Source organism: Zeus faber, assembly GCF_960531495.2.
Source record: "Zeus faber genome assembly, chromosome: 4".
NCBI lineage: Eukaryota > Metazoa > Chordata > Actinopteri > Zeiformes > Zeidae > Zeus > Zeus faber.
In genome coordinates, this window is record NC_137191.1 from 36,162,691 (window position 1) to 36,188,316 (window position 25,626).

General features: G+C 48.9%; 3 protein-coding genes across 4 annotated transcripts in view; 2 read left to right on the forward strand and 1 right to left on the reverse strand.

Annotated features, from left to right (window-relative positions):
* Positions 1 to 359: 359 nt before the first annotated feature.
* Positions 360 to 15,216, reverse strand: pus10 (pseudouridine synthase 10). Of its 2 annotated transcripts, none has more exons than XM_079999346.1 (18): positions 15,111 to 15,216; positions 14,172 to 14,345; positions 13,518 to 13,862; positions 13,342 to 13,428; positions 12,564 to 12,598; positions 12,287 to 12,401; positions 12,128 to 12,189; positions 11,628 to 11,673; positions 11,104 to 11,168; positions 10,836 to 10,921; positions 10,622 to 10,747; positions 6,906 to 6,962; positions 6,432 to 6,508; positions 6,259 to 6,314; positions 5,965 to 6,082; positions 5,361 to 5,503; positions 4,401 to 4,500; positions 360 to 4,129 (listed from the first exon to the last, which is right to left on the reverse strand). In XM_079999346.1, exons 2-18 carry the CDS (start codon positions 14,295 to 14,297, stop codon positions 4,091 to 4,093), a joined length of 1,683 nt encoding a protein of 560 aa, XP_079855472.1. In that variant the 5' UTR covers positions 14,298 to 14,345; positions 15,111 to 15,216; the 3' UTR covers positions 360 to 4,090. The 2 variants fall into 2 exon arrangements, with proteins under 2 accessions (XP_079855472.1, XP_079855471.1); XM_079999345.1 differs by having other exon boundaries at positions 14,891 to 15,171.
* Positions 15,217 to 15,542: 326 nt separating this feature from the next.
* cct4 (chaperonin containing TCP1, subunit 4 (delta)) lies at positions 15,543 to 21,243 on the forward strand. Its single transcript, XM_079998499.1, has 13 exons — positions 15,543 to 15,837; positions 16,340 to 16,392; positions 16,485 to 16,574; positions 16,683 to 16,791; positions 17,221 to 17,485; positions 17,790 to 17,922; positions 18,345 to 18,484; positions 18,632 to 18,728; positions 19,047 to 19,157; positions 19,264 to 19,394; positions 19,872 to 20,106; positions 20,460 to 20,573; positions 21,079 to 21,243. Exons 1-13 carry the CDS (start codon positions 15,732 to 15,734, stop codon positions 21,091 to 21,093), a joined length of 1,599 nt encoding a protein of 532 aa, XP_079854625.1. The 5' UTR covers positions 15,543 to 15,731; the 3' UTR covers positions 21,094 to 21,243.
* Positions 21,244 to 22,511: 1,268 nt separating this feature from the next.
* Positions 22,512 to 25,626, forward strand: part of fam161a (FAM161 centrosomal protein A) — a gene marked incomplete at both ends in the record, with an annotated part of 8,648 nt that continues 5,533 nt past the window's right edge. Inside the window, 3 exons of the mRNA XM_079999584.1 lie at positions 22,512 to 22,625; positions 24,480 to 24,721; positions 24,809 to 25,626. The exon at positions 24,809 to 25,626 is cut by the window's right edge and continues 361 nt beyond it. Coding sequence (XP_079855710.1) covers positions 22,512 to 22,625; positions 24,480 to 24,721; positions 24,809 to 25,626 — 1,174 coding nt within the window. The remainder of the gene's footprint in view (positions 22,626 to 24,479; positions 24,722 to 24,808) is intronic.

A 25,626-nucleotide genomic window follows, 5' to 3' on the forward strand; every position in this document is an offset into this window, starting at 1 on the left:
CGTCTCAGCTCCTCCTCCTCCTCCTCTTCCTCCGTCTCAGCTCCTCCTCTTCCTCCTCCTCCGTCTCAGCTCCTCCTCCTCCTCCTCTTCCTCCGTCTCAGCTCCTCCTCTTCCTCCTCCTCCGTCTCAGCTCCTCCTCCTCCTCCTCTTCCTCCGTCTCAGCTCCTCCTCCTCCTCTTCCTCCGTCTTTTTTAAACGTCCTTTCTCTGCGGGGGGGGGGGGGGGGGGGGGGGGGGGGTGGTGTTCTTTTTCTGTTTTTTTTGTTTTTTGTTTTTATTTTCTTTTGGTTGAAACCAACGACACTGAAACTGCCAAAACTGCATCATCCACTCAGGCACCGCAGAGCACAACCAGCCCAGCTCACACACACACACACACACAAACACACACACACACTCACACACTCACACACTCACTCTCTCTCTCTCTCACACACACACTCACACACTCACACACTCACTCACTCACTCACACACTCACACACTCACTCACTCACTCTCTCTCTCTCACTCACTCACTCACTCACTCACTCACACACACACTCTCACACACACACACTCACTCACTCACTCACTCACTCACTCACTCACTCACTCACTCACTCACTCACTCACTCACTCACTCACACACACACACACACACACACACCTTCCTCCCATTGTAGTTGTAGAACTAACAGCTTGGATGTTTACATTAGGAGCATGTGGCAACCTGCGCTGACACACACACACAGTATTACACACACACACACAGTATTACACACACACACAGTATTACACACACACAGTATTACATACACACAGTATTACATACACACAGTATTACATACACACACACAGTATTACACACACACAGTTTTACACACACAGTATTACATACACACACACAGTATTACACACACACAGTTTTACACACACAGTATTACATACACACACACAGTATTACACACACGCAAACACACACACAGTATTACACACACACACACAGTGTTGCACACACAGTATAACACAGAGACAGTGTTACACACACAGTATTACACACACACAGTATTACACACACACAGTATTACGCACACACACACAATATTACACACACACACACAGTGTTACACACATACAAATATTACACACACACACAGACAGTATTACACTCACACACAGCATTACACACAGTATTACACACACACACACACACAGTGTTGCACACACAGTATAACACAGAGACAGTATTACACACACAGTATTACACACACACACAGTATTACACACACACACACAGTATTACGCACACACACACAATATTACACACACACATACACAATATTACACACACACACACAGTATTACACTTACACACAGCATTACACACAGTGTTACACACACAGTATTCCACACAGTATTCCACACACACACACACACAGTATTATGCACACAGTATTACACACAGTATAACACACACACAGAGTATTACACACAGTATTATTGTGAAGTAGTATTGACTGGGCTCTGGAAGCGTCTCCACGCCGCTGGGACCTTCGAGGCCCCATCCTGCTTCCAAACTCTGGTTTGGGATCCAGACGCTGTTCAATCCTCCATGTTTTCCACAACACGGGAGGTGGAACCTCCAGGGGCCGGTTCCGCCGACACAGACCGGACCTGATCCCAGACTAAACCCGACCTTCAATCGTGGGTCGAAACTCCAAACGTCTTTGTAGTCGAATCCATTTTTATTATTTTGTTTTTGTATTTAAGTTTCCTTTTTCTTCTGTTTCTGAACAAACCACGTCGTTCACGCTCGGGGGAGTCAAACTCATTTTAGGGGGCGGGGCAGAGCGGACAAAAATGCCGCCGCAGTGTTACTCTGTTGGAGGCCGCTCCGACTCTTTCTGACGGAGTCAAAAGGAGCTGAATGAGTTTCTTTTAGGTGGAGCTGCTCTGGTGTCTCCAGAGCGTGGATGGAGCCGGCGGCGTCTGATTCACACCTGACATTAAAAACCCTGAATATTCAGAGAAAATATTGACTTTTTTGTCACTTTTCTTTTCTTTTCCCCCGAAAACCGCCCACGGCGCAGGCCGTCTGTCTGCCTGACTGTCACACGGGGGGCCGTCTGTCTGCCTGACCGTCGCACGGGGGGCCGTCTGTCTGCCTGACCGTCGCACGGGGGGCCGTCTGTCTGCCTGACCGTCGCACGGGGGGCCGTCTGTCTGCCTGACCGCTGCGTGCGTCTGTTTGTTTTATATTCAGGTTCATTAAACTCGATTCATCCCATGAAGTCGTAGAGTTTGTGACGAGGCTTGTGACCAGGAAGGCTGAAGCGGCTCTGAAGCGTTGAAACCTTCAGGTGGACGCAGTGAAAGATCGCGGCGCCAATGCAGCGCAACGCAGGGCGGCGCCATCTGATTGGTTCCTCGTGTTTTGTTAGAAATCCTGAATTGTATCTTATTTTATCTTTTTTTTTTTTTTTTTTTTTACTGAAGTAGTGCAAACGTGTTGTATAAATGTAGTCGGGCAAAAGTTACTTTGCACCACCGGGTCAGTTCTGTGGCCAAGCAGTATCACACACACACACAGGGACACTCTCTCTCTCTCTCTCTCTCTCTCTCTCTCTCTCTGTCTCTCTGTCTCTGTCTCTCTGTCTCTCTCTCTGTCTCTGTCTCTCTCTCTCTCTCTGGACGGACGGTCGGGGGAATCAGCCTGAGGGGCCGTGGAGCGCTCGCCGCCTCGTCATGTAAATATGCAACGCCTTCTCTCTCACTCATCTCGTGGCGTCTCGACCGACATGAACTTCCTTCTGGGACTCGGCACCGACGAGGAAAAGAGAAAAAAACAAAAAAAATAGATAAAAACTACAAAGGACTGAACTGAATTTCCTAAAATGTGAAAAAAAGGAAAATAAAAGGAGCCCCGCCCCCACCAGAGACCAGACCCCCTCCCTCCCTTCAATCTTTTATTTATATATTTTGGACGTTTCCATGGAGACGGAGCCCCCCGCCCCCCTCCTGGTGCCACGGCTGACTTCCATCCCAGTGAGCGAGGAGCTTCTGTTCGTGTGTGAACCATGTTTTAAAAGTGGGACCATGATCTTTATTGGGTTGTTTTTTTTTGTTTGTTTTTTTCGCAGTGTGCTCCATCCCTCCTTCCTCGACTCCACACCTTTTTGTACCGTAGTATTTGTTTAATTTAAATGTCTGTTTCATTCTTGGCAGTGTTACCTGGTATGTCATTCAGATTAAAAAATAAAATAAAAAAAAAGGCGCCTCTTGAAACTAGCTGAGATGAAGATGATGATGATGATGTTGGACGCATTAACTAAAGTCTTTTTTGTTTTTATCCAAACTTTTTTTTTTTCTTCTTATTTTTTAATCGTCTGCTTGTTTTCTTACCAAAACATTAGGGCAAGAACCCAGTAGTGGACTTGCGTTGCTGTGGTAGTATTTATTTTGAATTAAATTAAAAGACATTTCAGGGTCTGGAGAGTCGTCACTTTGTCGTCGCGTCAGAATCGTTTTATTAAAGTTTCACTGAAGTTTCATTGAATCCCAAAACCAGTTTGACGAGAAAGGCAGGAACAAAGGAATAAATCTGTCTCACAACCCATATTTTCTTTTCACGATCAAACCTTTTACAATATTTCAGTACATTTCGACCAATTTCTATTCTATAATCGTATCACAATAAGTTTGATATTTGTACATTTAATAATATATTTTGAACTATTTATTATTTTAAGTGTCGTAACATCCGGTTTGGGAAAAACAAAAATCATGCATTTTCAGAGCACACGCTGGAAGACGACGCAGCGGCGCTTTCTACAGACGAGCACAATATGAGATGAAATTAAATTAACAATTAAACAACCCCAAAATAACCGACGCAATGCGTGCGACGTGCGACGTGCTGGTCTGGTCTGGTCGGCTGGGAAACGGTCGTTTCATCGTCCTTTCCGGTCACAACGCTGGAAAAACAACAGCTTTGAAAAGAGAAACAAACACGGAGCGGAGGCTGCGGAGGACGCTCTTTATTCACATCCACGTCACATGTCCCCTCGATGACCTCTGAGGGGGCGGGGTCACTCCGGCAGGGGGCGGGGTCACTCCGGCAGGGCGGGAGGCCAGTCCACGTCCACCGACTGAGGGAGTAACGCCAAAAGACACCGCACGTCAACCGTCTGAAAAAGCTGCGTCCGGAAGACCTCAGCCGGAGCAGCATCCTATAATAGCACAGCATCACAGTATTTTTTACAGAGGCCTCGGCCGACGTTCCCGCCGCGCTTTGGATTTGAAGAGGTTTCCACGCCGACAACGTGCATCGCCACGGCTCGACAGCGACCGCCCCTAAAGGAGGTTCAGCCACATCACCATGGCGACCAGCGCCACCTGTGCGGGGACGGACGTTTGTACCTGCACGTCCAGCTCCAGGATGTCGGCGTCCATCTTGAGCAGCTGACAGAGGTTGGGTCTGGTGCGACCGAAGTCCCCGTGAACAAACTCCTTGATGTAGCTGCAAGGCTGAGTTAGGGATGTCAACGTCTGCACCACCCGGTAAATAAGACATGACGGAGAATGTCTGCACCGCCCGGTAAATAAGACATGACGGAGAATGTCTGCACCGCCCGGTAAATAAGACATGACTGAGAACGTCTGCACCGCCCGGTAAATAAGACATGACGGAGAACGTCTGCACCGCCCGGTAAGTAACACCGCATGACGGAGAACGTCTGCACCGCCCGGTAAGTAACACCGCATGACGGAGAACGTTCGCCACCACCCGGTAAATAACACCGCATGACGGAGAACGTTCGCCACCACCCGGTAAATAACACCGCATGAAGGAGAACGTCTGCACTGCCCAGTAAATAACACCACATGACGGAGAACGTCTACACCGCATGACAGAGAACGTCCGCCACCACCCGGTAAATAACACCACATGACGGAGAACGTCTACACCACATGACGGAGAACGTCCGCCACCACCCGGTAAGTAACACCGCATGACGGAGACCGTCTGCACCGCCCAGTAGGTAACACCGCATGACGGAGAACGTCTGCACCGCCCGGTAGGTAACACCGCATGACGGAGAACACCGTCACAGCTAAAGGGACATCACAGGGTCCAGCACGAAGCTTTTTGTGGCAGAATCAAGGTCTAAACAACTCGTGGCAACAAATTTGGTTTCTGATCAAAACGTCAACACTTTACAACTTGATGACGTTTCACGTCACAAGAGGATCCAACGTTTCTTAATTCTTCATTCCGGGGTTTGAATTTGGCGGCGACGCCCCCCGCCCCCCGCCCCCGCCCCGCGCCCCCCGCCCCCGCGACAACGAGCAGCTCTTCCCTGCGGGAGGGCAGGATGCGTGCCGGCCTGTGTCCTCAGCTCCAGCAGGAAGTGATGCGGGTCTCGCAGCTGGGCGCTCATGCTGTGCACCACGCGCTGGCGCACTGCGAGCGCGCGGCGGTGCAGCACCCGCAGGGGGGTCTTCTGGTCCAGGGTCAGCTCCTGCAGCGCAGCACGTCACACGGGAGCCGTCCTTACTAAACACCTTTCTCATTCATGTCAGCACCTTGAGGCGCATGCTGTCATGCTATACTAATAAAGGTTATTATTATTATTATTATTATTATTATTATTCATAAAAATAATTAAGATGAACAAATTATCATTACTTCACGTTTTTATTAATAACCTTTATTTGTATAGCACCCTTCATTCACAATGTGCAACTTTATGTGCGTACATTAACAAAAACAATAATAATGCAAACAAGCAAAATGCATTTTATAAAAATAAGTAAATATTAAATTACATTTCAGCTCAATCTACCTTGAGGGATCACGATCACCCCTCTGGACCATTTTCACTAATCTTGAAGCATTCAGTTAAAATATGATATTACAAGCATTATGGATATTACCAAATGAAAACATGACTATTTAAAGGGTTTACTGGTTTGACTTTACTTTAATGTCGTTGATGAAGGCCAGGTCCTCCTCCTGCACCTCCTTCTGGGTCCACACCAGCGCTGTGTACGACTTGGTCTTCTCCTCCTCGCCCTCCTTCATGTGGCCCATGCAGTCTCTGTAACACAGGCTTATTATCATCATCATCATCAATTATGGTTATGTATGTGACGAATAAACCTCTGGAATCTTGAATCGTTATTATTATTATTATTATTATCATCGTTATTATTATCATTATCATCATCATCATTCTTCTTATTATTATTATGCTGCTCTGTGGTGGATTCCAACCTGGAGACGACCTGCAGATCCCTCACAGCGATCCTGTCCGACGAGGAGCTGATGGTCTGATTCAGGAGGAGAGTTGAGTCACTGGAGAATCCTCAACACGAGGAGATAAACACGGAGACGGGTTCCATCTCATCAGGGTCAAAGTGCATCAGCCCAACGCGTCTGGGTCTCACCTCCTGTATCTGTCTCATCTCCGTCCTGTTGAATCTGAACCGGTGTGGATTCAGCAGCTCCATTGCAAATGGCCGACCTGTTCGACCGACACATGAAAACTGTGTTCCACTCCGTGCTGAAAGGAAAACGCTGCGGCGGCGGCGGCGCTCACGTCTCACAGCGGCTGGAGGCCTTCTCACAAGCTGTGCAGAGTGCGTGCACCACCAGGAAGCTGAGACTACGAGCTTCATGTGCTTGTGTGTCGTACTAGCGTTGCATTATAGAGATCTGCTTTACAATCCCAGAGAGAAATAATGTCCGCGCACGGTTTTATTTTTTCCCCCCAATTTTAAATCAGGAAACAATTCAACCCAATCTGGACGCCACCGCCCGCGGTTCAGACACGGCTTGTTCTTCTGGAGCCCGACGCGCGTCGTCACAGCCGGAGAATCGGACAACGGCGTATTTAAAAAAAGGCAACTTCTGTACTTTACCCTTCCCCAGCGTCCGGACGTCCACGTCTTCCCTCCCGGAAGCAGAGAAATTGAAACCTGAACGAGGGAGAAAGGTGCGGTTCAGTATGCTGCCGCTCCCCACGACGCCACAGGGGGGCGCCGGCCACCCAGCCCCCAGGATGCACCGCAGCGGAGACTCGTGGTGGTTGATGTGAGACGTCATGAGGAGTTTGAGGAGGTGGTGGCTGAGCATCCAACCTCACGCCCCCCAGGTGGAAAACAAGGGGGCGTAGCCTCCCTCTGCTGGAACAACTGAGGAGGGCATCCACCCTCTCCATCAATATCTACATGGAGATATACTGTATGATGTGGTTGCACTACACCACCACCAGTCCCCTCCAACTAAAATGTTTTTTATTTATTATTACTTTTATTATTATTGTTATGATAACTATTATTATTACTACTATTATTAATATTACTACTACTATTATTGTTATTATTACTACTACTACTACTGTTATTATTATTATTATTATTATATAATTATTATATAATTATAATAATTATTATATTGGTAATTTCCCCCTGGGATTATTAAAGTACTTCTGATACTGATTATTACAACTATTATTATTATTATTATTATTATTATTACCATTACTACTATTATTGTTACTACAACTATTATTGTTATTATTACTACTACTATTATTGTTACTACTGATATTACTACTACTATTATTATTACTGTTATTATTATTACAACTATTATTACTACTATTATTGTTATGATTATTATTATTATTACTACTATTATATTACATTTCACTGCATATATGTATGAAAGTATGTATATTTAAGTGACGAATAAAAAAAAATCTTGAATCTATTATTATTATTATTATTATATTACTATAACTATTGTTATTATTACTACTATTATTGTTACTATTACTATTATTACTACTACTACTTCTACTACTACTATTATACTACTGTTATTATTACTATTTTTATTATTATTACTACTACTATTATCATTATTACTACCTTTATTATTATTTTTACTTCTACTACTACTACTACTACTACTACTACTACTACTACTATTATTGTTATTATTACTACTACTACTACTGTTATTATTATTATTATTATTATTATTATTATTATTATTATTATTATATATAATTATTATAATTATTATATAATTATTATATAATTATAATAATTATTATATTATATTAGTAATTTCCCCCTGGGATTATTAAATTACTTCTGATACTGATTATTACAACTATTATTATTATTATTATTATTACCATTACTACTATTATTGTTACTACAACTATTATTGTTATTATTACTACTACTATTATTGTTACTACTGATATTACTACTACTATTATTATTACTGTTATTATTATTACAACTATTATTACTACTATTATTGTTATGATTATTATTATTATTACTACTATTACATTACATTTCACTGCATATATGTATGAAAGTATGTATATTTAAGTGACGAATAAAAAAAAAATCTTGAATCTATTATTATTATATTACTATAACTATTGTTATTATTACTACTATTATTGTTACTATTACTATTATTACTACTGATATTATCACTACTACTACTTCTACTACTACTACTACTACTATTATACTACTGTTATTATTACTATTTTTATTATTATTACTACTACTATTATTATTACTACTACTATTATCATTATTATTACTACCATTATTATTATTTTTACTTCTACTACTACTACTACTACTACTACTATTATTGTTATTATTACTACTACTACTACTACTGTTATTATTATTATTATTATTATTATTATTATATATAATTATTATAATTATTATATAATTATTAAATAATTATAATAATTATTATATTATATTAGTAATTTCCCCCTGGGATTATTAAATTACTTCTGATACTGATTATTACAACTATCATTATTATTATTATTACCACCATTACTACTATTATTGTTACTACAACTATTATTGTTATTATTACTACTACTATTATTGTTACTACTGATATTACTACTACTATTATTATTACTGTCATTATTATTACAACTATTATTACTACTATTATTGTTACTATTACTATTATTACTACTGATATTATTACTACTACTACTTCTACTACTACTACTACTACTATTATACTACTGTTATTATTACTATTTTTATTATTATTACTACTACTATTATCATTATTACTACCATTATTATTATTTTTACTTCTACTACTACTACTACTACTACTACTACTACTACTACTACTACTACTACTATTATTGTTATTATTACTACTACTACTACTGTTATTATTATTATTATTATTATTATTATTATTATTATATATAATTATTATAATTATTATATAATTATTATATAATTATCATAATTATTATATTATATTAGTAATTTCCCCCTGGGATTATTAAAGTACTTCTGATACTGATTATTACAACTATTATTATTATTATTATTATTATTATTATTACCATTACTACTATTATTGTTACTACAACTATTATTGTTATTATTACTACTACTATTATTGTTACTACTGATATTACTACTACTATTATTATTACTGTTATTATTATTACAACTATTATTACTACTATTATTGTTATGATTATTATTATTATTACTACTATTACATTACATTTCACTGCATATATGTATGAAAGTATGTATATTTAAGTGACGAATAAAAAAAATCTTGAATCTATTATTATTATTATTATTATATTACTATAACTATTGTTATTATTACTACTATTATCGTTACTATTACTATTATTACTACTGATATTATTACTACTACTACTTCTACTACTACTACTACTACTATTATACTACTGTTATTATTACTATTTTTATTATTATTACTACTACTATTATCATTATTACTACCATTATTATTATTTTTACTTCTACTACTACTACTACTACTACTACTACTACTACTACTACTACTACTACTACTATTATTGTTATTATTACTACTACTACTACTGTTATTATTATTATTATTATTATTATTATTATTATTATTATATATAATTATTATAATTATTATATAATTATTATATAATTATCATAATTATTATATTATATTAGTAATTTCCCCCTGGGATTATTAAAGTACTTCTGATACTGATTATTACAACTATTATTATTATTATTATTATTATTATTATTACCATTACTACTATTATTGTTACTACAACTATTATTGTTATTATTACTACTACTATTATTGTTACTACTGATATTACTACTACTATTATTATTACTGTTATTATTATTACAACTATTATTACTACTATTATTGTTATGATTATTATTATTATTACTACTATTACATTACATTTCACTGCATATATGTATGAAAGTATGTATATTTAAGTGACGAATAAAAAAAATCTTGAATCTATTATTATTATTATTATTATATTACTATAACTATTGTTATTATTACTACTATTATCGTTACTATTACTATTATTACTACTGATATTATTACTACTACTACTTCTACTACTACTACTATTATACTACTATTATCATTATTACTACCATTATTATTATTTTTACTACTACTACTACTATTATCATTATTACTACCATTATTATTATTTTTACTACTACTACTACTACTACTACTACTACTACTACGGTTCTTTGGGCTCCGGACTGACCGTCGGCCCGGAAGGCGGAGACGAGCGGCGCGGCGATCAGCTCCTCCACCGACGACTCCATCATCCTCTTGCCGTCGATCAGCCAGGGCGTCTGCGGCAGGCTGCGGCAGAACTTGTTGTAGCGCCCTGAACAAGGAGGTTTGTCACCAACGCGTCTGACCCACACCGTTCCATTCTCATTCCACCTTCAGAGGCCAGGGCGGCGGCATCTCACCGGCCACGAAGACGGAGGCGTGGAGACACTGGACGTCCTGGGCGGAGCAGCGGGCGGCGGGCCGCGCCGGGGGGCAGGGCGAGTGTCTGGGGGACACACACACACACACACACACACACACACACACACACACACACACACACACACACACACACACACACACACACACACACACACACACACACACACACACACACACACACCTTTGTAAAATCCCTCGTTTCCCCCGAGCACGGGTTCCGTCAAACACCGGGTGGGGGGACGTTACCGCAGGAAGGTGGCGTCCGGGATCTTCTCCAGGGCCTTGACCACCGCCATCCTGGTGAACACCGACTGAGACGGGGGGAGCGGAGCACAGTCAGAGCCACACCCAGAGCTACACCCAGAGCCACACCCAGAGCTACAACCAGAGCCACGCCCAGCGCTTCCTTTTATCCGGGAAAGGCTCGTTTTAACGACCTCTATGACTGAAAAACAGAAACGCTTCTGCCCCCCCCCCGAAAACGGGACCAAAAAAAAAAACATGAACGAACACAAAAAGAAGATGACATTTCAGTGGGTACTGGGTGGTGTCGATGGAGCAGGGTCAGGTTGATACGTGCGGCTAGCCTCTACACAGGCACCGTCCTTCAAGGCTCTGACGGAAACTTGTTTTCATTGTTACAGGTTGTAAGGTCGTTTAAAAAAAAAAAAAAAAAAAGGGTGGGGGAGGAGGGCGTGGTTCTGCTGACGAGCTCACGCAGATCAACCTGTCCCCCTACATCTGCACCACATGCACGGAGCTCCACTCACTCCTTTGTTTTTGGCGGCTCTGAAGCAGGACGGGCAGGCGGCTTGACTGCAGAGGGACACACACACACACACACACACACACACACACACACACACACACACACACACACACACACACACACACACACACACACACACACACACACACACACACACACACACTACGTCAACTAGAACATCTCACTGAATCAGATGTGTTTCTGTGACAGAAGTACAACTGGGACGACCAGAGTAATAAGTATTTCAAAACACGCTGGGATGGTCGTTTGGACGGATTCCAACTCCAGGTTCAGAAAAACAAACAAAAAAAACAAAACACCCCGTTTCCCACGTTTCCCCTCCAGCCGTGCACTGATCCGCTGACTGGAGCGTCCCCTGGGTCGGCGCCCACGGGCAAATCCGCCCGGCTGCCTCCAAATCCCAGAGCGGGATCCAACTATCTGGACCGGGCTCTGCAGTCGCTCTTTCTATCTCTGGGCTTTGGTTCCGCCCGGACTCACAGGAAGTGGCAGTCGGCGTCCGTCTCGGCGTGGGTGAACTCCACGCCCACCTCAAACGCACTCTGAAGGAAACCACAGAAGGGGGGGGGGCGGTCAGGGAGGGGCGTCCAGGGATGGCGTGCCGTCGACCCCCCCCCGGCGCTCGGCATTGGGTGTTACCTTGGCGACCACGGCCACGCCCCCCAGCTCCCTGGCGACGAGGCCCTGCATGGTCCACTTGAAGGCCTCCTTCACCTGGACCAGGTCGTCCTTGTCCAGCGCCATGCTCTTCTCCCTGGTGGAACAAACAGCTCGTCCAGGACCACAACTACCTTGAAATGAGTCAAAACTGGCGGCGACGCCAGTTTTGACTCATCTCATCACAGCTCTCATATTGCAAAACCGGCTCCGGGACGGCGCAAGCGCCAGGCGGGCCGGGGCCTCACTTCCTCCTCACCTGGCTTCCTTCTTGACGTGGAGCCAACAGGAGTGCTGCGGGGGAGGGGGGAGAGACGCCGCGTTAAAAAGGAGGAGCTGCAGCGAGGGTCTCGCACCCGACGGGTCAGAGCCCGGCGTGGCGTTTGGGGCCACGCCCACCGTTCCCTGGGCTCCCTGTGCCGGGTACTTGGCTGCACAAACCGCCGCCTTTCAAGTCGGGCTGTTTCCTGTTGCCAGCGGAACAGTCTCAGTCCTGCCCATCTGCAGGGTTTGTTCTGGCAATGTGAAATGGAATTCAGGGACTTTCCAGTACTTTTTCAAGCACCGTTTTTTCATTGTCAAGGATTTGACGCAAAAAGCAATCAATTTTCAGTGTCAATCTTTTCAATTCAAATATAATCTTAGTCTCGTCTATTATTTATATAATAGCCGTATATATTATTATTATTAATCTCATTGTCAAGTGTGTTTCCAAGCGTGCTGATTCAGTTTACGTTTCTGTGGCATCATCTGTGACATTAAAGTGATTATGGAAAAAGTATCACGTTACAATTTGAATAAAAAAAACAGGGGGAACATCACAGGTTTTCAGTGATTGTGTTTTTTTCAAGAACTTTTCAAGCCCCTCCCCCCCATGACCATTTCATGGGCCATTTTCAAGGCATTCCCGATCTTCAATTTCTACGGACTAAATTCAAGCACCTCAACAACCCGGTACGAACCCTGTCGCTTCGCATCCGTCTGTATCCTTGGAGCTAGGAAAAGCCTCAATTTGGGACTTCCTGCCCCAGACCCACCTCTCTGACGCCGAGCTGAGCGGGCAGGGAGACGGACAGGACGATGGCGTCGAACTGGAACTGCTCCGCCCTCACGGCCTCTGCGATCTGCGGGAGAAGGGGACAGAGCGTTTACGAGGCGAGCGGCCCGAGCCGGGACGCAAAGGGGGGGGGGGGGGTCGGCGGTCAGCAGGCACCTTGGAGGCGTGCGTCCTGCTGCACAGGCCCTGCAGGACGCCCAGGCACGCCACGCACACGCCCGCCGCCTCTCCGCCCGCCGCCGCGTCTCCGCCCGCCGCCGCGTCCAACTTCAGTCTTTTGCTCGGCGGGTCCTGGGCCGGGTCCCGGGCCGGGCCGGGCTCCGCGGCGCCTGGGGGCGGGCGGCTGTCTTCTGAGCTTCCCGGCACCGCTGCATCGTGGGAACGGCCGTTCTCCGCGCGGAGCTCTGTTGCCGCCGCCGCCACTGCTTCTTCTTCTTCTTCTTCTTGGGATTTGTCGTCACCCGGACCTGCCACGAAAGCCCGAAGCTGCTCGGCCAGGTCCTGCAGGGTACAGGGGGCGGGAAGGATTTTACTGAGCAGGTAATTTAACTCGTTTAGCTCCTTCTCTGGCCGACTGCAGGCGCCAAAGAGTTCAACGACACCTTTAGAGAGACGCATTTCAAACTTTCGGGACGAATCCCCTCCACAGTTTAAGGTCTTATGGTTCTATAACATCACAATGTTGAGCTGAAGCAGAAGAACTTGACTTATTTCAATAAAAATTTAAATACAGATTAATTAAAATCCCACAAAATGTTCGTGACCAAGACAGGAGGGGGGACCTCCGTCGACGGGTCCCGGGACGCCCACCTGGTAGGGTGGTCGGTACGCCGCCGGCGCCGTCACGCAGCAGAACCTGAGCACGCAGCGGGCGCAGCAGCCCGCCGCCCACAGCTTCTGGGCGACGGGCCGGTCCTTCTCCTTCAGGGGCAGCATCGCTCTGAGGGGAGGCGCCGCCGGTCGTCCAGCGGCTCAGACGGTTCCCTGTGAACAACAGACGGTTCTCCGTGAACAACAGACGGTTCCCTGTGAACAACAGACGGTTCCCTGTGAACAACAGACGGTTCCCCGTGAACAACAACCCGTCAAACCGTGACGCCCGTCATGGCGGCCGGCGACACAGTCCTCGCCAAACTGTGGAGGTCTTTGAATCAGTGGAGGGTTGGGGTTTCCACGTGGGAACTGTGCCAGAGCAATTAGAGTGGAACCCAGCCCGAGCTGCCGGCAGGCGTCTCAACACGTGGTCCCGGGACCTGTGGGGGTCCTTCAAGATGTTCGGGGGGGCCCCCAGAAAAACCGATTCAAAGACAAACGTCAACATCCTTTTGTTTACAAGACGTTGACTCACTTGCGGAACGACCTGCGTGACCTGCGTGCTCGGGGGCCACGGGGCGGGTGTTGAACCCTCAACCTCAAGCCCTCAAGAGCTTCGAGGCTGCGGGCGGCTAGCGGACCCCGCGGCACGTGGTTCTCCGGTTCAACCGGTGAAGGGCCGAGCGGGAGCTGGTCAGCGCGGAGGGTCGACCTACCAGACGGACGCCCGCGGCGGGTGTGGAGCCGAGCGGCGGCGGCGGCGGCGGCTCCTCGTCGCACCTGGAAGACCAAACTAACCAAACTAATCTAACTAATCAATGGATGCGGACTACAGCGTGGGTGAGACGACGCCCTTCCAACCGCACGTCGATCACCCGCTTCTCTCGCGGACCCTGCTCTCTGCGTTTATTTGCCAGGTTTGATGTTGACATGTACACGAATCCAAAAGACTCCAACGTGAAGCGCTTCCCCGCTGCGCAGCGCGTAGACACGAGCCCGATTCACCGCCGAGAGCGCCTGTCGGCATACGTCAATTGCGGCGCCATCTTGCCACGGTATATGTTATTATTATCATTGTTGTCATCACCGAACAATGCTCCAATAATTACAATACAATCATTATTATTATTATTATTATTATTATTTATATATAAAACGACATAACTGGTTCGTGTATGTGTTACAACATTTAACAAAACATGTTCATCATCATCAGCGCGCTACCTCTAGTGCAGTGAGTGGATTGGAACACCGTGCCAAGATGGCGCGGTACTCACGCGTCTGACCCTTCGCGCCATACGTAAACCGCACAGGCACACTTCCGGACTACTAAAAATCGTCATCATCAAGCGCCCGGGGTGCGTCAAAAAAGGCCCCTTTCCCCTGTGCGTCGCAGCCGGTGCCTCTGGAAGATTCTGGAAGAGATCGGCGACCGACACCGAATCCGACGCCATCCTCAGCCGGCCAGGGCTTTTTCATCTCCGGGGAGCATCCACCCCCTTCCGAGGCGCTCCGTCAACACCTCCAGAGCGATATCAACCCGCCGCGCCCGACACCATGTCCGCTTCTAAAGCCTCGAGCGGGGGGAAAAACAAAGGAGGGGCGTATGTGGACCGCGACAAGCCGGCCCAGATCCGATTCAGCAACATATCCGCGGGCAAAGGTAAAAGGCTGGACGGTGCACGCTGCGTGTGACGATTAAACGGCCTTTTCACGGAACCTCGGCCAGGAGCGCCCGTGCTGTTAAGTCGCCGCGGCGCCTGCTAGCATCTGAAGAGGATGCGGCTAACGGCGCCGCGACACTGCGGGCGGTTCGTCACCAAGGCTTGAGAACTGAGTGGTGTTGCAGGGAAACCGGGTGGAGGAGGGGATCAGTAGGTCGATGCCTCATTCATCGCGGAGGGAAAGTGCAGTGTCACTACAGCTCACGTCAGAATGCAATAATAAAGTAGTTATACGGGAAAAAAGAAAACGCAGTTAACGTTCTATATATGCAGGTGTTTCCAAATGTGCATTAAGGGTGCGACGATGCAGATCATGAACACAAATAAGAATGCAGAGGTTATGTGTCGAATAGAACTGATGAACTGACGCACCGTTGTGCGTCGATGTTCAGCAGCGCCGTGTCCGTCCTGTAGATACTGAAAGGTTTCTCTCCCTGGCAGCTGTCGCAGATGCCATCCGAACCAGCCTGGGGCCAAAGGGCATGGACAAGATGGTCAGTAAGCCCGGGCTCCGCCGGGATTGTGTTGTCACGCTGAAGTTGTCATACTGGAGTGCGACCGTTTACAATCCCAGCTTTTGTCCCAGATCCAGGATGGAAAAGGCGACGTGACAATCACCAACGATGGGGCCACCATCCTGAAACAGATGCAGGTTCTCCACCCTGCGGCCAAAATGGTACGTCCCAGACGCGGCTTGCGTCGCGGGGGTGTGGTTGGACAAATCGCTGCCCACCGTCCTGTTAATGCTCCCGCTTGGTTTTTGATCTATGAATCTGTGCTTCAGCTGGTGGAGCTGTCCAAAGCCCAGGACATTGAGGCTGGTGATGGCACAACCTCCGTGGTGGTGATCGCAGGAGCCTTGCTCGACGCCTGCTCCAAGCTGCTGCAGAAAGGTACGCGCTGCCAAGTCGGCCATTTGGTCAGACGGGACTACATTCCCCCGTAACAACAAAGATATCATATATATATCAAGATCTATATATATATATATATATATATATATATATATATGGTCATTGACAATGAATGGGTTGAGGAATGAGGTGATCCTCCAATGACTCCTTTGAAATTGTTGAAACAAAACTGAAATTGGACATCATACTAGCATCACATTAATATATATGTGATGATAGGCAATTTTGCCCAATTGCAAGCTCCTACAATGATTGTGGGGATTGAATTAGGATGTGATTGAGCGAAGTCTAAGCCTGTACCGGTCAGATTTACATCCCCTTTCTCTTCACCGTCTTTGATATACGCTTCCATGTTCAGAGTCTGTATCGTAGGGGCTTGACCTCAGTCCTCCTCCTCCTCCCGCCCAGGCATCCACCCCACCACCATCTCCGAGTCCTTCCAGAAGGCCGTGGAGAAGGGGGTGGAGGTCCTGACCGCCATGAGCACGCCGGTGCAGCTGAGCGACCGCGAGACGCTGCTGAACAGCGCCACCACGTCTCTGTGCTCCAAGGTGGTGTCGCAGTACTCCAGCCTGCTGGCGCCCATGAGCGTGGACGCGGTCATGAAGGTGATCGACCCCGCCGCCGACACCAGCGTCGACCTGCACAACATCAAGGTGGTGAAGAAGCTCGGGTAAGGATGAGCCCCGACACGACACACGAGCGTGGCCCCCCTGCCCGATCCACGCGCTTGAGTCCGGCTTTAAGGTTTAGGGCCCGTGTGCGTCCAGCCCCTTTGGCACATGACCCTGCTCACTCCTCCACTATTCAGTCTGCTTCAACGCAATACACCACCTTCAATCAACAAAGCGGCATCGAGTCAGTTAGGAACGGAAGGTGTCTGGTCAGCCGAGCGGTCGGTTGGAGCTTTGAACGGTGGTGTTTGTTTTTTTTACGGGTTGTGACTTTGTGCCTCTTGCTGTGTTTTCCTTGTCCAGTGGGACCATCGATGACTGTGAGCTGGTGGACGGTCTGGTTCTGACCCAGAGAGTCGCCAACAGCGGCGTGTCCCGGGTGGAGAAGGCCAAGATCGGCCTGATCCAGTTCTGCTTGTCCCCCCCCAAAACCGACGTGAGTGCAGTGTTTTCAACTCTTTGTCACCTGCCAGGGAGCAGTGGGAGCAGGTTCTCCGGGTTGTTGGGATTTATTTTCATATAAACAACTTGTTACTGATTACTCTTTAACCAGTGGGTGATGCCAAAACGTTTTGAGTAGAGTCAGAATTGGAGATGCCCCGGTCGACCGGCCATCAATTAAAACAGGCTGGTTTTTGCACACAACATTTTTATAAAAAAATAAAAAATAAAAAAACATTTCTGCTGAGACACTGCAGTAGCTTTTACGGAATTTGTTTATTTCTTGTTGCTTCAAAATAAGCAGAACATCTGTATGGGAGTCGGTGGTGGGAAGTGGGGGACGGTTCTTCCCTGATCCCTCGTCAGGGTGTCGAAGTGTGTGAGACGTGACGGTGCAGCGTTCCCCTCTGTGTCCAGATGGACAACCAGATCGTGGTATCAGACTACGCCCAGATGGACCGCGTGCTGCGGGAGGAGCGCGCCTACATCCTCAACCTGGTGAAGCAGATCAAGAAGGCCGGCTGCAACGTCCTCCTGGTGCAGAAGTCCATCCTGAGGTAGGGCGCCCAAGCACGTTGAACCTAGTGCCGAGCCTCTAACTGATAAACACGCAGGGCGGGGCGGACAAAATCCAAATCTCTTTTTGAATGCACACCTTGGTACGATGACGACTGTTTTGGGTTGACTGACGTCGTCGTCCGCAGGGACGCTCTGAGCGACCTGGCGCTTCACTTCCTCAACAAGATGAAGATCATGGTGGTGAAGGACATCGAGAGGGAGGACATCGAGTTCATCTGCAAGGTGAGCAACGTGACCGTCGACCACGGTACACTTAGGTTTCAAACCGCAGTGCGCAGGTGGAAGTCCTGCACACGTCGCTCCAGCTGCGTGTAGAGGATCGGATTGGCTCAAATCTCAACCAGATGCCATCCCATAACGCGGTGCTGGGGGTAGAGCACCGCCTTGACAACCTGTTGGAGCTGAAAGCAGCTTCAGCCGGTGCCGGCTGCGTGTGGACGGGTTCGTCGTTCTCTGATCCAGATGGAAACGTGGTCGGACGATCGGACTCCCGCTTGAACCGCGGGAATCGAACCTTCAACCTCCTTTTCCTCCCCGCAGACCATCGGCACCAAGCCCATCGCCCACATCGACCAGTTCAGTGCCGAGATGCTGGGAGCGGCCGAGCTGGTGGAGGAGGTGAACCTGGACGGCTCCGGGAAGCTGATCAAGGTAGAGTGAGCGCCGCGGGCGGGGGAGGGGGGTGTATGTGTGCGCCATGGAAACCGGGCGTGGTCCTCAAAAAACAAGAGGCTGAGCGAGCGCTGCGTTGTGTCAGGTCACAGGCTGCACCAGCCCGGGCAAGACGGTCAGCATCGTGGTGCGGGGCTCCAACAAGCTGGTGCTGGAGGAGGCGGAGCGCTCCATCCACGACGCGCTGTGCGTCATTCGCTGCCTCGTCAAGAAGAGGTGAGGGGACGCGCATCGTCTTGGCTTGACACCCGGCGTCATTCTCATCCACCCGGCGTTAGCCTTCCTAGCTTCATTATTCCGTCTTACCCCTCTAGCCGTTAGTTTTTGTCGCCACATTCTTTCCTCAAGGTGAAGTTGCATCGTACCAGGGTGTCTACGGGTCCTTAAAATGCCTTTTAAGTTTACTTTCACGCATATTAGACCTTGAAAGTCATTAAATGTTCCTGGACTCTGATGTGGATTTCTGAGACGCTAATTTCAACAAACATTTTACTCGTAAATCAGTTTCTTGTTGGAAGGAGTCCAGCTCCTCCGTCAGCCAGCCATTGTGACTCATCTCGTTGGTAACCTGTTTGAAAACGTCGTCCTTCGTTGATAGATGTGTTGTAACCCTCTCCCCCGCTGTGCCGCGCCGTGCGTCCCCGGGCCCCTTCCCCCCCAGTCATGACCTTTTTTCCCCCTTGGACGGCGCAGGGCTCTGATCGCGGGCGGCGGCGCCCCGGAGATCGAGCTGGCGCTGCGCCTGGCCGAGTACTCGCGCACGCTGGCAGGCATGGAGGCGTACTGCGTGCGCGCCTACGCCGACGCCCTGGAGGTGATCCCCTCCACGCTGGCCGAGAACGCCGGCCTCAACCCCATCTCCACGGTGACGGAGCTGCGTAACCGGCACGCCCAGGGCGAGAAGACCGCCGGCATCAACGTGCGCAAGGTAGGGGGCCGACACACGACAAGAGGGCGTCGACGGCGCCTCTGTCCCCGAGGTCGCTTAGAATCGGGGCGTGGCTCCGTCGCAGCTGACGCCGCCGCATTTACGACGTTACAAATTTAGAATTCCCATTTCAACCCGTTTTGCAGAATCTGGTGAAGACGTTAAGTTGCGGTTTGATTCCTTTGTTGTTGTTTTCACCGTCCAATGGGAGCCCTTCGGCCTCCAAGCCGTCCGATGACGGAGGTTTTACTCGAACCTCCGTCACCTGCGGAGGCCACATCGCTTTCATGTGACTTTATGGTAGTGGACTTTCTGAGGCGGCGTCATTGAGGTGGTGTCCTGTGTTTCTTCAGGGTGGGATCTCCAACATCCTGGAGGAGCTGGTGGTGCAGCCGCTGCTGGTCTCCATCAGCGCCGTCACTCTGGCCACGGAGACGGTGCGCAGCATCCTGAAGATCGACGATGTGGTGAGACGGGAGAGGGGGCGGAGGAAGGCCGGTGCAGCCGCCGCCTGGGCGGCGTTCTGTCGGGTGGTGTGGTTGTTGCAAACACAAGCGCTTGATCTCGTTGCTGCTTTTTCCTCAAACGCGTTTTTTTCGACCGTGAAGAGCCGTCATCACTTCCTGCAGTGGAGCAGTGTTTAGTGTTCAACGTGCGTTTGCAGGTGAACGGAGGAAACGTCCAAATCAGCTGAAACGCTTGATTTGGACGGTTTTTTTTAAATGATGAAAAGTTGCAGCAATTTGGGGAAATGACAACATGAATATTGGATGAATCGCATTAATTGGCACTTTCCCGGAGGAGCCTCGGGCGCTGCCCTGACGTGGGAAGTGTCACGAGCTCTGAAATAAAGGTGAAGCGGGCGTGGCAGGCAAACAAACAGACTCTTTAAATCCTGCAGCATTTGACACCGCAGCGCGTCGAGTCCTTGTTCCTCTACGTCTGGAGTTAACATCCTTCCTCCTCTTCCAGGTGAACACCAGATAAGAGCGGCCCGGCCCCGGCCCCGCCCTGCCCTCCAGGGACCGCGCCCCGCCCTCCAGGGACCGCACCCCGCCGGGATGTCCAGACGTCCTGTCGTTGTCGTGTTGCCTAATTTAAGTAAAGCAAGAGCTGTTGTTGTTGTTTTTGACACTCTGCCGTTTGTCCGTGTTGTTTTTTCACTTTCATGGTGTCGTTCAGACGTTTGTTCTTCACAAAGAAAAGCAACAACACTCAACTCCTAAACCACCGAGGGGCTTTATCTTACTTCAGGGTCCAGCGGCCACTGCAGGGAATACTGAACGTGCCCAAAATAAAAAAAGTGCGACTAGACCGGGAAGTTAAAATTCCAATCTGAACCTCAGCGTGTTCCTGCAGACGGGTGGTGCAGCTTGAAGTTGACAGACGAGCCTCCGTCCTCGTGGCCCAACAGGTTCAGACGCAGAAATGTTGCTGCGAGTCAATTTACAAAGTGTAAATGGTTGTTTTGGGGGTTTTCTTTGACTATTTAATATACAACATTGACGATAACTCTGTTAAAATTGCTGGAAGTGGTATTAGAGGCAGAGCCAGTGGCGTGTTGGAGCGCGGGCGACAGGAAGCTGTCGTCACGTTTTAATGGGAAGTGCAAAGTGCAGGAGGAGCCATTAAATGTTCCTCTGGGAAGAGTTCACACGACGTGGATCCAGTCGTCATAGAAACGCATGTAGGCATGTTGATGACCCACGTCGCACCCCCCACATCCAGCAGCCCCGGTGGTGTAACGTGATGCGTTTGTGATGTCACAAAGCTGGTAGTTTTGGAGGAGCTGCTGTCACTTTACGACAAAGAACGAAACAATACACATACATAGTACATACACAACACATATACACACACATAGACATCCTGTATGTGACAAATAATCTCGAACTTGAACATACATATGTACATAACATGTAAACATACAACATACATACACAACATATGTCAACATACACAACATGCATACACAACATACATACGTACACAACATACATACACAACATGCATACGTACACAACATACATACACAACATATGTAAACATACACAACATGCATACGTACACAACATACATACACAACATATGTAAACATACACAACATACATACGTACACAACATGCATACACAACATATGTAAACATACACAACATACATACGTACACAACATACATACTTACACAACATGCATACGTACACAACATACATACTTACACAACATACATACATACGTAAACGTACACAACACACACGTAACTAAAACACGCGCACTGTGGTCACGTGTTCCGTGAGCGCCAACTTGATCCTTTGATCTCCATCTTGGACGCGCGTGCGTGTGGCTTCCTTGGCAACCGTCCGTTGCCAGGCAGCGGGAGGCGCTTCCGGTCCGCAGAGCGTCCTCCATGGCGGACCCGCACCGCGCCAATGTGCTGGTCACGTCGTGCCTGCGCACCCCCGTGGACCCGCACACCGGGACCCCCGCGGCGCGCTACGAGAGGGAGGGACGCGCGGAGGAGGTAGGAGCCGCTCCCGTGCGATCGGTGCCGGCTTCTCAGCCTGGGCCCCGGGTGAAGTGGGCGCCCCGCTGCTCTCCGCCTACATCCACGGGTGGAACAACAGAACCCGTGGAGGTTGAGAGCCCAGAGGAGCCTCCTCTCGTCCCTCGTCATGACGTCATCACTGTTTATCTTTGGTCCACCGGGTGAATTCTGGTGTTTTGGCTGCAAGCCACCACACAGGGAACCAGGGGGTCTCAGGGTTTGGCTGCTGCTGTGACTTCCAGCCCAGCTCCGTGGGGGGGGGGCAGGATTTGGGACGTGCGCAACCGGCCTCCCCCGGCGACTGCACCCCAACCCCCTCCCAGGGCGCCCACACTGCGACACCCCGATCCGGAAACGTCGCCGGTGCACTCACGCGGGGGTCGGGGCCGCGGGTCCCGCTCGGAGTCTCGCTGCGTTTCCGCAGCGGGCGGGGCCGCACCGAGCCATCTGGCCCACGCCCGGCCCAGATAATAGGCTTACGGCCCAGAAGCCTCTCGCGGTCACGCCGTTACGCTCGGACGGAGGCCGGGGTCGCGCTCCGCTTCCGCACCGGGGCCCCATCGCTCCTCCCTCCCTCCCTGGCTCTGCCCTGCACGGGCGCCGTTGGGCGAGGCGTTTCAAGTCCCTTTCACAGAGGAACCGTAAACATGTCTGACAGATTGGGGCGTAACAGGGAAGAGGCACTGTGGTCCAGCCTGACCCCTGACCCTGAGGAGGAGGAGGAGGAGGAGGAAGGACAGGTTAACATGAGGAGAAACATATACAAGATGACTGAATTGATGTGGTTTCTTCTGATACCGTTTTTACACCAAAATAAGTGGGTTGAGCTGTTTCTTGCTGCTTTCGTTTTTTTCTGGTCTGGTGCCTCACGTTCCATGTCACCAACGCGGCGGAAAAAGGGGGCGTGACATGTAGAGGCGCTCGGGGAGCAGTAAGGGACACATCAGCACACTACCAGGGGGAGCCGGGGATCGAACCGTCAGTCTTCCGATGGCTAGACGACCCGCTCTACCCCCACAGCCACTGCCCCCCGAGGGGCCAAAACTAGAGGCTCAACCCGGGTGTCCTGTTCACATCAGAGCCGGTCGACGCCGGAGCCGATAAAAACCCGCGACCACTGCATTCAACCTTTCCCACTAATGACAAATGGCTGTTAGCGGACGGTGTTAGCAGACGGTGTTAGCAGACGGTGTTAGCAGACGGTGTTAGCGGGTTTCTGGTGCAGTCGTAAAGCGGTCTCAAGCTCCCCTTGATTTGTTGCGTTATTCATCATTCAAGTATGTGCGGGTCCGGAGCCCGGATCCTCTCTTGTCTTGTTTTGGGCTGAGAGCTACGAAGTCCTTCAGTGGGACAGGCGACCTAGTTTGTCCTCAGACGTCTGACTGGGTTCCATTCTCCGTGTAGTGCAGCAAGCAACAAAACATTGGAGAACAGGATGGTTGAAACAGCGACGCCCCGGTCGGGGTTCCTGTTCGCTGTAAGGCTTGCTGAGCTCTGACGGTGCCGGCGTTAGGGCCGAGCTTCCTCCCAGCCCCCCTGACTAAAAGATATATTCCAACCCTTGACACTGAGGTGGTCCGATGCCCAGGGCCACTACGGGACCGTTGGCCCACCTCATCGATCAGTGTCAGTGTCAAGTCTTTTTTAACCTTTGAATAAAAAATATTGACATGTTAACAGCCCCACACAACCCAGACGAGGAAAAGCAGATCCAGGGTGTTTCAGTTTCATCATTGATTGGCAGAACACCGACCTATCACCCTGTCAAAACCTCTACTCAGTGTGAAGATGCTCTCAATAAAAGCTTCGCCTGACCTTTAACCTTTGCAGCTGGAGGACCAGGATTCAGACTCTGAGCGCGGCCTGGGGAAGGGCGGCGGGGACCGCGGGGCCGCCGGGGAACCCTTCACCCTGCAGCAGATCTTCTTCTCCAACGAGGAGTACTACAGCAAGCTGGAGGAGCTGAAGAGGGCCCACCTGCGCACCATGGCCGAGCTGGAGGGCATGTACCGCAAGAAGCTGCAGCTCAAGTTCATGGGACCACTGGACACAGCGCAGGAGGTGGAGAACAGGTACGCGGCCGAACCCTTCTCAAGGTGAGCTCTATGCTAAGTTGTTTGCACCATCTGTTCTTATTCCTCTACACGTTTTCTCACAAGGCTACCATGGGCGAAGAATAGTCCGGGAGGTACGTGTCGTCTGAGGAAGTCCTACTCTGCTGTGGAGCTGAGGAGAGAGTCTGGGGCGTCATTCACCTCAGACGAGGAGGAGGATGCGAACAACGATGTGAAGAAAGGCCTGCTCTCCTCTCCCAAAGAACACATTAAGAACATGTGGCAAGACTTCAAGCTCTCGCCGCACCATCGCCACCCTTCCTCCTCCTCGCTTCAGAGCTCAACGCGTCTCAGGAGGAAGAAGAAGCAGGGGCCTCAGCAGCACCACCGCGTGACCGTCCCCATGCCCTTCCACATGACCCAACGAGAGGCCGAGAGGCGGAAGCACGGGGTGAAGACGCGCTCGGAGATCGAGCTGGAGAACGCCGAGCTGCGTCGGCAACTGGAGGAGCTGACCGAGTGCCAGCGGAAGTTCCGTGCCAGCCCCGCGCCCGTGCACATCCACCTCCCGCTGTACGAGGAGCTCCAGGAGCGTGACGAAGAGCGCCGGCGGACCATGCGAGAACGCGAGGAGTGCCACCTGAGCACCATCCAGAAGCCCTTCAGCTTCTTGGAACGAGACCGCGTCCGGCAGGAGCAAAAGGAGCTCCGCCTCCAGCGTCCCCCCAGTCCCGAGAAAGTGAAGCCCTTCAAGGCCAAGCCGGTGCCCAGGTCCGTGTACGTGGCGGCGTCGGGGGAGTTGATGAAGGAGGAGCAGCTGTACCGCTCCATAAAGATGCAGATGAGGGCCAAGGAGATGCTCTGCAGTGCCTCCATGCCGCCTAGCATGCTGGCCCAGAGACTCAGCCAGAAGAAGTCCAAAG

Excerpts from the sequence above, each read along its gene's own strand:
- pus10 (XM_079999346.1), bottom strand. The coding sequence starts at position 14,297 with ATGCTGCCCCTGAAGGAGAAGGACCGGCCCGTCGCCCAGAAGCTGTGG. Across the intron at positions 10,922-11,103 it reads CCGGACGCCACCTTCCTGCG|ACACTCGCCCTGCCCCCCGG; the intron begins GTAACGTCCCCC and ends TGTGTCCCCCAG. Across the intron at positions 6,083-6,258 it reads GATCTGCAGGTCGTCTCCAG|AGACTGCATGGGCCACATGA; the intron begins GTTGGAATCCAC and ends CCTGTGTTACAG.
- cct4 (XM_079998499.1), top strand. The coding sequence starts at position 15,732 with ATGTCCGCTTCTAAAGCCTCGAGCGGGGGGAAAAACAAAGGAGGGGCG. Across the intron at positions 16,792-17,220 it reads CTCCAAGCTGCTGCAGAAAG|GCATCCACCCCACCACCATC; the intron begins GTACGCGCTGCC and ends CCTCCCGCCCAG. Across the intron at positions 18,729-19,046 it reads ACATCGAGTTCATCTGCAAG|ACCATCGGCACCAAGCCCAT; the intron begins GTGAGCAACGTG and ends TCCTCCCCGCAG.